Source organism: Scyliorhinus torazame, chromosome 1 (assembly GCF_047496885.1).
Source record: "Scyliorhinus torazame isolate Kashiwa2021f chromosome 1, sScyTor2.1, whole genome shotgun sequence".
In the NCBI taxonomy this organism is placed as follows: domain Eukaryota; kingdom Metazoa; phylum Chordata; class Chondrichthyes; order Carcharhiniformes; family Scyliorhinidae; genus Scyliorhinus; species Scyliorhinus torazame.
The window spans coordinates 110,095,991-110,108,612 of record NC_092707.1 but is presented as its reverse complement, the minus strand read 5'-3'; the positions used below and the strand labels follow the sequence as shown (position 1 = coordinate 110,108,612).

General features: G+C 45.1%; 1 protein-coding gene across 1 annotated transcript in view; it reads left to right on the top strand.

Moving 5' to 3' along the window:
* The window catches only part of LOC140410916 (breakpoint cluster region protein), a 464,596-nt gene that overhangs the window by 419,981 nt on the left and 31,993 nt on the right, over window positions 1–12,622 (top strand). The window contains exon 20 of the mRNA XM_072499748.1: window positions 9,819–9,953. Within this exon, the coding sequence (XP_072355849.1) occupies window positions 9,819–9,953 (135 nt within the window). The remainder of the gene's footprint in view (window positions 1–9,818; window positions 9,954–12,622) is intronic.

Sequence of the window (12,622 nt, the reverse complement as noted above, 5' to 3'; positions counted from 1 at the left end):
CAAACTTCTCCTCATGCTCGGAAAGGTCCCCTCTAATAACGTGTCTCCCATCCTCTAAATCCCCGCTTTCCACCATATTCGGAGCCCCCCATCCATACTCCCCGGGGCAAACCTGTGATTATCACAAATTGGGGACCAGACCGATGCTCCCGCTGCTCCCACATGTCTCCTCCATTGCCCCCAGACTCTCAGGGCCGCCACCACTACGGGGCTGGTGGAGTACCGCGCTGGCGGGAACGGCAGGGGCCCAGTTACCAACATCTCCAGACTGGTGTCCTTGCACGAAGCCCGCCTCCATACGCTCCCAAGCCGACCCCTCCCCCACCACCCACTTCCTAATCATGGCTATGTTAGCCGCCCAGTACTAGTTGCTAACATTCGGCAGCGCCAGCCCGCCCTCTCCCCGACTCGATGCTCGAGCATCACCTTCCTCACTCGTGGGGACTTGCCCGCCCACACGAAGCCCATAATAACTTTGTTGACCCGCTTAAAAAAGAACTGCGGAATGAAGATGGGGAGACATTGAAAAACAAACCGGAATTTCGGGAGAACCGTCATTTTCACCGTTTGCACTCTCCCAGCTAGTGACAGCGGGAGCGCGTCCCATCTTGGAAATCGTCCTTTGTCTATCTGATCTACTAAATGGGACAGATTCAATTTATGTAGCCGGCCCCAATCCCGCAGCACTTGAATACCTAGGTACCTGAAACTGTCCCCTACTGATCTAAACGGCAGCTCCCCCAGTCGCCTCTCCTGACCCCTCGCCTGGACTACGAACATCTCGCTTTTCCCCATATTTAGTTTGTACCCCGAGAACCCCCCCCCCGGACCAGCCCCTTCCAACCCCTTGAGGCTCTCAGAGCAATTGCCAGCGGCTCTATAGCTAGCGCGAACAACAGTGGGGAGAGGGGGCATCCCTGTCTCGTCCCCCGGTGCAGTCTAAAATAGTCCGAATTTGACCTGTTCGTCCGTACACTTGCCACAGGAGCCTGGTATAGCAGCCTGACCCAGTCAATAAAGCCCCTCCCAAATCCGAACCGTCCCAATACCTCCCATAAATAACCCCATTCAACCTGGTCAAAAGCTTTTTCCGCATCCATTGCAACAACTACCTCCACCTCCCTACTTTTCGGGGTATCATGATCACATTTAACAGCCTTCTTACATTGGCCACCAACTGCCTGCCCTTAACGAACCCCGTCTGGTCCTCCTCAATAACGTCCGGAACATAATCCTCAATCCTGGAGGACAAAATTTTGGCCAGCAATTTGGCATCTACATTCGACAGGGATATTGGCCTATAGGACCCACTAAGCTCCGGGTTCTTGTCCCGTTACAGAATCAACGAAATCGGGGCCTGTAACGTCGTTGGGGGCAGAACCCCTCTATTCCTTGCCTCATTGAACACCTTGATCAGCACCGGCCCCAATATCCCGGAGAACTTTTTATCGAACTCCGCTGGGTACCCGTCCGATCCCGGGGCTTTACCCGACTGCATGGCCTTCAAGCCCTCCAATATCTCTTCCAGCCCGACCGGGGCTCCCAGCCCTTCTACCAGTTCCCCGTCCACCTTTGGGAAAGTCAGCCCCCCCCAGGAAGTGCCTCATCATCTCCGGCCCCGTAGGGGGTTCCGACCTGTACAGCCTGCTGTAGAAATCCCTGAACGCCTTGTTCACCCCTGCCAAATCACCCGCCAAGTTCCCATTCCCATCAATTACATTCCCTATTTCCCTAGCCGCCTCCCTATTTCTGAGTTGCTGTGCAAGCATTCTGCTAGCCTTCTCACCATGCTCGTAGATCACCCCCCTCGCCTTTCTAAGTTGTTCTACTGCCCTCCCTGTGGTTAACAAGCCGAACTCCGCCAGTAGCTTCCGCCGTTCCCTTAAAAGCTCTGCCCTGGGGTCTCCGCATACCTCCTGTCGATCTGTAACATCCCTTTTACCAGTCGGTCCGTCTCTACCCTGTCCGACTTGTCCCTGTGAGCCTGGATCGAGATCAGCTCCCCTCTCAACACTGCCTTCAGCGCTTCCCAGACCACCGTTGCTGAGACTTCCCCTGTATCATTTACCTGCAGGTAATTTCCTCAGCCTCTCGCACACCGCTTCGTCCACCAAAAGCCCTACATCTAACCTCCATTGCGGGTGCTGATTACTTTCTTTACTAACCTGCAAGTCAACCCAATGTGGATCATGGTCTGAGATAGTAATCGCCGAGTAGCCCGCGTCCACCACCCCTGCCAGTAAAGCCCTGCTAAAAATAAAGAAATCGATCCGAGAATATATCTTATGTACATGGGAGTAGAAGGAGAACACCTTAAGCGTCAGTTGCCTAAATCTCCATGGATCCACCCCCCCATCTGCTCCATGAACCCTTTCAGTTCCTTTGCCATTGCTGGCACCTTGCCCGTTCTCGAGCATAACCGATCCAGGCCGGGATCAATAACTGTATTAAAGTCCCCTCCCATGATCAGCTTGTGCAAGTCCAGGTCCGGTATCTTCCCCAACATCCTCTTTACGAATTCCACGTCATCCCAATTTGGTGCATACACATTAACCAAAACTACCTTCATCCCCTCCAACTTACCACTAACCATAATATATCGAGCTCCCACATCCAAAACTATTTTGCCCACCTCAAATATCACCCGCTTATTAACCAAGATCGCGACCCCTCTAGTCTTTGTATTCAGCCCTGAATGAAAGACCTGACTGACCCAGCCTTTCCTCAAGCTAACCTGGTCCGCTACTCTAAGGTACGTCTCCTGCAACATTACCACGTCCGCCTTCAGTCCCCTCAGGTGCGTGAACACACGTGCCCTCTTAACCGGCCCATTTCACCCTCGAATATTCCAAGTGATCAGCCTAGTTGGGAGGCAAAGTGCCCCCCCCCCCCCCCCCCCCCCCCCGCCGATCAGCCATTGTCTTTCTTGGGCCCACCTCCAGCCCGCGCGCCGCGTGCCTCCTCCGGCCCGCCCCCTGGCAGCCCCCACCACCGACCTCTCTGTCCCTCAACCCAAGTCCCTTCCTCGTCAGCAGAACAACTATTCTCCCCCCCCCCCCCCCCCCCAGCAACACCACTCTGTAACCTAACCCATACAATAAACTAAACATATACACACACCCCACTGCGCTTCCGTGAGCTAGCTCACCTGGCTAGCTTGGTGGCCCCCGCTCCCGGCGCCACCTATTGTTCTCCCCCCTCCCCTCCCCTCCCCTCCCCCCCGCTCATCCAAACAAATTCCCTCATCTAACAATCCCCACACAATCACCCAATTGAAAGAAAAACACCGAAATCCAAACAAGCACGTCTCCATCCCAAAATCACTAACATCATCCTTGACTAACAACGTCACCCCACCTCCTTTTCCTTTTTGCCTGTCCTTCCTAAATATCGAATACCCTTGGATATTCAGTTCTGATCACCCTGCAGCCATGTCCATAATCATTCTGGTTTATATCTATTTTACTGTTAATTCACCTACTATATTGGGAATGTTCCATGCATTCAACTACAGTGCTGTTCGACTTTAAAAAAAATATTTTTTCACTTTTCTTTGTACTTTGACCCGATCTGCTGCTAAACTTTGTTCTTTCTGCCTTCCACTTTCGCTTTTTACTGTTCTACATTTCACTTATATCTTTGTTTCCGTCTCTTGTGCCTCCCTACTCAGGTTCCCACCCCCTGCCACTCTAGTTTAAACTCTATCCCACGTACTACTGAATGCTCCTGAGAAGATATTGGTCGCAGTCCTGCTGGGCTGCAGCCTGTTCAGCTTGAACAGGCCCCATATTCCTCAGAATCGGGTCCAGTGCCTCAAGAATCTAAATCCCTCCTTCCCAGATCAGCACTCCAGCCACACATTCATCTGGTTTGATCTCGCTACCTTGTGACACTGGGAGTAATCCTGAGATTAATACTTTTGAGGTCCTGCTTTTTTATTTATTTCCTAGATGCCTATATTGTGCATGCAGGACCTCATCCCTCTTTGTACCTATGCCATTGGTACCAATATGAACTGTATTATTCCTTGTGTCTGAATAAAGCTTGTAGTTTTCCAGTTGAAGTAGATGCATTATTTCTATGAGTTCGTTCTCTCTCCAGCGCGTATACTATGTTACATCTGAGCTGCCTGTCTGTGTCCTGCTCACCAGCTGCCGTTCCTGTGAAGAGAGTCGACTTCCTGTGTGTCTATGTGTATATATACATCTCTGGTACTCCCTCTAGTGGTTACTTAGTTGTAGTGTATTTACCTTAACCCCATGTGTATATACAGTGATGCATATCACTACATCCCCCTTTTTTCTTTTTACATATTTCCTGTACTTTGTTAAAGAAAATTTTACAAAACAGGTAGATAGATGATGATATGTACAAGTTGTGATGATATGAAAAATAAAATGAAATGAAAATTGCTTATTGTCACAAGTAGGCTTCAAATGAAGTTACTGTGAAAAGCCCCTAGTCGCCACATTCCGGCGCCTGTTTGGGGAGGCTGGTACGGGATATTGATGATTTATACAAAGCCAATTAATATTTGTGAGTCCAATCTTCATTTAAAAAATTTATGAGTCCAAACTTGTTCGGTTGAGTTGCTTTCTTCTTCTGTTGTTGAAGTGGTGATGTTTATGTTGTCATTTCTTTGTGAATGTCGTCAGTGTTCTTGTGATTATATAACCAAGAAGTCATCATGAAGTGTTCGAATGGTTGAATCACTTTGTTGTCTGATTTAGACTTTTTTTTCTATGCTTGTAGCGATTCTGTATGTCATCTTTGTTGTCTGACCTGGACTTTTTCCTGTGCTTGCGGTATTGATTCTGGATGTCATCTTTGTTTCATCTTTGTTGTCTGACCTGGGCTTTTTTCTGTATTTGCGGTATTGATTCTGTATGTCATCTGCCTTGAAAGCTGGTTTACATGTTTGTAGTGGAGCAAATGTGAATTTGTGAGATTCGTTGTCATGCCATGGTATGTTTGTACTCTTGCCATTGTTTTGAGCTGTGTTGTTACATTGTCCTTCATGTGCAGAGTTGTACCATGTCGTACAAGTTGTTGTTTCATTATTGTTGTTTTTGTCGTTTCTGTCTTTGTTGTTTCCGTTGCTGTTCTTGTTGTTCTTGTTGTGCTTGTTGTTGCCTATGTTATGCTTTTTGTTGTTCTTGTAGTTTTTGTGGTCATGCTTGTAGTTTTTGTTGTTGTGCTTGTAGTTTTTGTTGTTCTTGTGCTTCTCATTGTTTTTGTTGTTGCTGCTGTTCTTGTTTCTGTTGTGCTTCTTGTGGTTTTTGTTGCGCTCAATGACTGTTCCGTGTGGATAATTTGAGTCATTATCAAATTTATTTGTCTCCGTGTCCTTTGTGGTATCTGATGTTTCATTGAGCGTTTCTGCTTGAGGATTGTGAGAATGATCTGATGTTGCATTGATCTTGGTGACATCACTTATTTGTCGTTGATGTGATTCCTCTTTGATTCCTTGGTGATCCTCTTCTGGAGTCATTTCTGGTTCACTTGAATCATCATTGATTTCTTGATGCTCCTCTTTTGGAGTCATTTGAGGTTCACTTGAATCATCATTGATTTCTTGGTGCTCCTCTTTTGGAGTCATTTGAGGTTCACTTGAATCATCATTGATTTATTGCTGCTCCTCTTTTGGAGTCATTTCAGGTTCACTTGAATCATCTTTGGTTTCTTGGTGCTCCTCTTCTGGAGTCAAAATCTTCAAAATGTCATTTTCTTGTGGCTAGTTAAGAGTAGATGAGGTTTTAATTGGCGTGGTCTCACTGGACTCAAGTAGTTTCACTTTGATTGTTGAGTGCTTCTGTACATACGAGCTGAGATCTGTCAGTCTCGCTGTGATCGTGCACATCTTGTATGGGAATTGTGATTTCTTCGTCACTATTTTCACATACAGTGGGTAGACGTTCAGTGTCTTCTTGTTGGTTAAATGAGCTGGATAGACTTTCATAGTCTTCTGGTGGCTCAAATAAACTGGGTAGACTTTCATAGTCTTTTTGTTGTTCACGTGAGCTTGGTAGACTTTCATAGTCTGCTGCTGATTGCTCAGATAAGGTGGATAGACCTTCATATTTTCCTTCGTGCATGGACTGCGCTATGAACTCTTGAGTTGCTTCCATTGTGGAGTCTGTCAACGAGCTCTCTGTGGAGACTTGCATTGCCCTCTCTCAGGACTCTTTCATCGTTCTCTGTGTGAAGTCATGCAGTGTTCTCTCTGTGGAGTCGATCTGTGCTCTCTCAACGGAGTCATTCAGTACTCGCTGTGTGACATCGTTTTCTTCTTAGGTATTTGACCGGTTGCTGTCCTCCAATGTATCGACGATCTGCCATTGCATCATGTTATTGGATTCATCTACCATGAGTAGAGTCGTGTTGAGCTTTTCTACCATGGCGCTGATGCTTTTATGATCACCATATCCAAATAACTTAGCCATGTCTGAGTAGTATTTTTCGATAAACAAATCATCTTCTTTTGTTTCGGATTTGTCATTGTGCTCTTCACTTTGGGTGGGGCAAACTGCTTGCTCCAGGGTACTACGGGGGTTATTTTCAACTGCTGGTAGAAGTTCAGGCATGTTCTGTCTTCTGAGGTAGAAAAATTGTGTTTTGTAGCTTTAAAACTCTTTTTTTCAATTTTCGGGCATTTCCCCTTTAAGTGGGCGGGGTCCGAGTTGTCCAACATCATGACACTCATGACATAAAGCAAAGGAATCGAGTGCGTATGCGAAAATCGATTTTCCTTTACTGTGCGCTTTTTCGTGAACTGCGCATGCGCAGATCCCTCTTCGAGCTGTGCGCTCTTTTTGGTCAACTGCGCGGCATGCGCAGAACGATCTGCGCCCAAAACTTCTTTTTTCAATTGCTCATGCGTAGATGCGGTTTCCTGCACAGGCGCAGACCCAGATTTGCTCCCTTTGTTCCCCGGACAGTTTAAAATGTGCTCAGGCGCCATTTTAACATCTTCAGACCCGTGGCAAAGAACTTCTTCGCTGTTTTTTCTTGTTAAGAACTTAAAAGTTATTTTTTCTTGCGATCTCCACTTGTCAATCGTGACTTCCAACATTAAACCTTTCTGTTCTGATGATTGTTTGAGTTTCGCAACACTCATTCCCTGTGCAATTTGGTTTGAGCTTTGAATTCATAGAATTTACATTGCAGAAGGAGGCCATTCGGCTCATCGAGTCTGCACCGGCTCTTGGAAAGAGCACCCTACCCAAGGTCAACACCTCCACCCTATCCCCATAACCCAGTAACCCCACCCAACACAAAGGGCAATTTAGCATGGCCAATCCACCTAATCTGCACACCTTTGGACTGTGGGAGGAAACCGGAGCACCCGGAGGAAACCCACGCACACACGGGGAGGATATGCAGACTCCGCACAGACAGCGACCCAAGCCGGAATCGAACCTGGGACCCTGGAGCTGTGAAGCAATTGTGCTATCCACAATGCTACCGTGCTGCCCCGATGTCTTAAAGCAGCATTGTTACTGGTGTTACAATAATCTTCAAATTTTTTAAGTACTACTTCTAATTTGGTGTTGTCTTCACCTTTCAAGTAATTAAAGCAGTCATAGATTTCTCTAGCTTCGTGTCCTGCTAGTAGAAGTGCTATTTTAATTTCTTCTGAGGCCGTGCTCAACTCATTAGCTTCGATATACAGTTTGAACGTTTGTTTAAAGACTTTCCATCTATGACTTAAATTACCGGTTGTTTTCAGCTGCGGTGGAGTTCCAATGAGTTTCATCGACTCAGCGAAGTCTCCCCAGGTCGGAGTTTTCTTCTGTTTTCGATCTTGCTTTGGCTGCATCTTGTGTAACGTTTCTAGTAAGCGTTCTGAAGTCACTGGTACCATGTATTATTCCTTGTGTCTGAACAAAGCTCGTAGTCTTCCAGTTGAAGTAGATGCTTTATTTCTATGAGTTTGTTCTCTCTCCAGCGCTTATACTATGTTACATCTGAGCTGCCTGTATGTGTCCTGCTCACCAGCTGCCGTTCTTGTGAAGAGAGTCGGCTTCCTGTTTGTCTATGTATATATACATCTCTGGTGCTCCCTCTGGTGGTTACTTAGTTGTAGTGTATTTACCTTGACCCCTTGTGTTTATACAGTGATGCATAACACTACATGGACCATGACCCTTTTTATTTCTTAATTCTAACCAAATGGATTCAGTCCTTGTTCCATTAAGGTTAGCTTCTCTTTCCAACACTATGGTGCTTCCTCTGCCTTCAATGGCATGCTTGCAATGTCACCTCCCTTTTACCTGTCTCTATCTAATAATAATCTTAATTATTGTCACAAGTAGGCTGACATTAACACTGCAATGAAGTTACAGTGAAAAGCCCTTTTCTGAATACTTTATATCCTTGAATATTAAGCACCCAGTCCCCATAGTTTTTAAGCCACATTTCTGACATTGCCACAAATCATATTCTCACATAACTGTTGGTGTTTGTAGCTCACCAACTTTATTAACCACACTTGGTGTGTTCACATAGATGCAGCCTAAACCTGTCTTTGTATACCTTGTCGACTTTCTTAGTCTGCTCCTGTCTAATTTGGTACCACTTCCTCCTGTATAATATCTAAAACTCTCACTTTATGCATCTTATTCCTCATTTCTCCTAGGTACTAATGTGCATCTTTCTACTAATTTAATTTAAAGGCTCCTCAGCCACACTAATAAACCTCCCTGTGTGGAAAATTGGCTCCATCCCTTTTAAATAGGTGACTACTACTTCAGAAATAATCCCGAGGGTGGTACGGTGTCGCAGTGGTTAGCACTGCTGCCTCACGGCACCGAGGACCCAGGTTCGATCCCAGCCCCGGGTCACTGACCGTGTGGAGTTTGCACATTCTCCTCCTGTCTGCGTGGGTCTCAACCCCACAACCCAAAAAGATGTGCAGGGTAAGTGAATTGGCCACGCTAAATTACCCCTTAATTGGAAAAAAAGAATTGGGTACTCTAAATTATATTTTTAAAAATGAAATGATCCCAATGCCCCAAGAACCTGAAACTCACCCTCCTGCACTCTGCCTTAAGCCCTGCATTGAACCTTCCTAACTTCATATTTCTATTCTCATTAGTGTGCGGCGCTGGCTTAATTCAAAGATGACTACATTAATACTTTATAACTTTCTCCCTAGCTCCTGAAAACCTGACTGCACTTTCTATGACATTAGTACCAATGCGTACTCCAACTTTTGTCTCATTCTCTTCCTGCTGCAGAGTATTCTGAATACTCTCCATAATGGCAGCAGGAAGGCAACACATTTTGTGGACTCACGATGACATTTACAGAAATATCTCTGTCCCATTTCGTTGGAATCTCCTGCAACCCTGCATTTCATACATGTATTCACGTTCAGTTCATTTATTCAGATCATTTATCCATGTTCGCATTATTAGTCTCTTCAGTTTTCTTCTACCAGTGCTTCACAAACTATTGGAGGTCGTGAGATGAATATTTGGGGTCACGATCTCCGAGGCAGCAGTGGTTGCCATGGAGCTCCGACCAGATTAACAGTTGTGAGGCCTCTTTAAATCCTTGCGGTTTTTCTCATGATGGGTATGACCTAGCAGACAGATCATCAGGTCTTATTCCTGCTCCAAAAGGGAAGAAGCTTTTCATTTAAAAACTCTACAGTTCAAACAACACCCCTGCACCCCGCTCTCACACATCTACCCCTCCACCTGGATTGCACTCTGGGGTCATGATAATTTTCAAGCCTCAAAATGGGGTCAGAGTGGGGAACGGTTTGGGAAGCACTGACTTATACATACCTGAAAATGTAATTCTTGTTACAGATAATAAAGATGTCTCAGTGATGATGAGCGAAATGGATGTGAACGCCATTGCGGGAACCTTAAAACTTTACTTCCGAGAGTTGCCTGAACCTCTTTTCACAGATGAGTTGTACCCTAACTTTGCTCAAGGCATTGGTAAGTCACAATCAGAATGCTTCCTTCTTGCCTTGGGAGAACTGTTTTTTCATACTTTTGATCATCTTGCTCTTGCAATCGAAACTAATTTGTGATCTTTCCTTCTTCCCTGTCCACCAGCTTATTTTTGAATAATCTGAACATCTCGTTCTATCTGCAGTCAAACAACCTGATCCCTGACTACAGCTAAGGCCACTTGAAAACCGACCACCATTGCTGTACACCAGCTGCTAATACACACAATCCCATCCGATCCTGACTCACATACCCACCTCGCAACACACTACTCCCGAACATCGCCAGCAAGACATTCCATAGATCTACGGGATTCCCTTTGTAGCCCACACTGCTCACCTGTGATGCTGATATATTGAACTGAAAAGCGGCCTCAGGAGATATGGGAGTAATATAGGATAACAAAAGCGGAATATTGCAGATTCTGGAAATCTGAAATAAAAACAGAAAATGCTAGAAAACCCAGCAAATCAGGTAGCATGTGTAGTTAAAGGTTAAAACAAAAGACGTAGGAGTAGAAGTAGGCCATTCAGCCCATTGAGCATGCTCTGCCATTCAATGAAATCGTGACTGATCTAATATGGATATTCCACAACTCCCGCCTTATACCTATAACTCTTGATTCCTTTACTGGTTAAAAACCTGTCTATCTCAGCCTTGAACATGCTGAATGATCCAACCTCTACAGCTCTCTGCAGTACAGAATTCCACAGATTCACTACCATCTGAGAGAAGAAATTCTTCCTCGTCTCTGTCTTAGCCACAGTAGCACAGTGGGTAGCACTGTTGCTTCACAGGTCCAGGGTCCCAGGTTCGATTCCCGGCTTGGGTCATTGTCTGTGTGGAGTCTGCATGTTCTCCCCGTGTCTGCGTGGGTTTCCTCCCACAAGTCCCGAAAGACATGCTGGTGGGTAATTTGGACATTCTGAATTCTCCCTCTGTGTACCCGAATAGGCGCCGGACTGTGGCGACTATGGGATTTTAATAGTAACTTCATTGCAGTGTTAATGTATGCCTACTTGTGACAAGAAAGATTATTATTGTTATTATAAATGACAACCCTTACTCTGAAATTATGCCCTCTGGTCCTGGACCTTCCTACAAGGGGAAACAATATTTCATCATCTACCCTGTCAAGCCCCCTGCTATATGTCTCAGTAAGGTCACCCCTCATTCTTCTAAACTGCAATGAGTACAGGCCCAACCTACTCAACCTTCCCTCATAAGAAAATCTCTCCATACTCGAGATTAACCAAGCAAACCTTCTCTGGATAGCCTCCAATGCTGGTGTATCTTTCCTTAGATAAGTGGACCAAAACTGTTCACAATATTCCAGGTGTGATCTAACGAGTGCCTTGTATAGTTTTAGCAAAACTTCCCTATTTTTATACTTCATTAGTTTTGAAATGAAGGCCAACATTCCATTTGCTTTCCCTAATACCTGCTAAACTTGCATGCTAACTTTTTGTGATTTATGCACGAGGACCCCCAAGCCCCTCTGACCTGCAACTTTCTGCAGCCTTTCTCCATTTAAATGATATTCGACTCCTTTGTTCTTCGTACCAAAGTGCATAACTACACAGTTTCCTACATTATATTCCATCTGCCAAGTTTTTGTCACTCACTTAACTGTCTCTATCCCTCTATAAACTCTTTGTGTCATCCTCACCACTTACCTTCCCACCTATTTTTGTGTCATCTGCAAATTTTGCAATAGTACATTCACTTCCTTCTTTCAAGTCATTAAATATATATTGTAAATAATTGTGGCCCCAGCACTGATTCCTGTGGTATTCCATTAGTTATAGATCGTATCCTGAAAATGCCCCTCTTATCCCAATTCTCTGCCTTCTATTAGTTAGGCAATCCTCTGTCCCTTCTAATATACTATTCGCAGGTTCAGGTCAATTATCTTTCATGAGAACCATTGATGTAGTATGTAATACATCAGTTACGTAATGTGATTCCCCTAAATTTATACTCTGTTTCACTTGAAATAAAGACCAACATTCCATTTGCCTTTCCTATTACACACATGACTTGTATGCTAGCTTTTTGTGATTTATGCATGAGGACCCCCAAATCCTTCTATGCTGCAGCTTTCTGCAGTCTTCCTCCGTGGGCTCTTATCTTATTAAGCAGCCTTTTGTGCTATATCTTATCGAATGCCTTCTGGAAATCTAAGTATATTACATCTACTGGTTCTCCTTTATCGTTACCATCTCAAAGAATTCTAGCAAATTTGTCAGGCATGATGTCCCCTTCATGAAGCCATGCTGACTGCTTGATTATATTATGTATGTCTAAACGCTCTGCTATTACATCCTTTATAATGGATTCTAATCACCAATTATTGTAAAAACCCATCTGGTTCACTAATGTCCTTTAGGGAAGGAAATCTGCCGTCCGTACCTAATTTGGTCTCCAATCACTCCAGCAATGTGATGGACTCTATTAACTGTGCCCCAAAAGGACAATCGGGGACAAATACTGACTTTTCCAGTTACACCCACATCTACATAGAACAGCACAGAACAGGCCCTTCGGCCCTCGATGTTGTGCCGAGCTTTGTCCGAAACCAAGATCAAGCTATCCCACTCCCTGTCATTCTGGTGTGCTCCATGTGCCTATCCAATAACCGCTTGAAAGTTCCT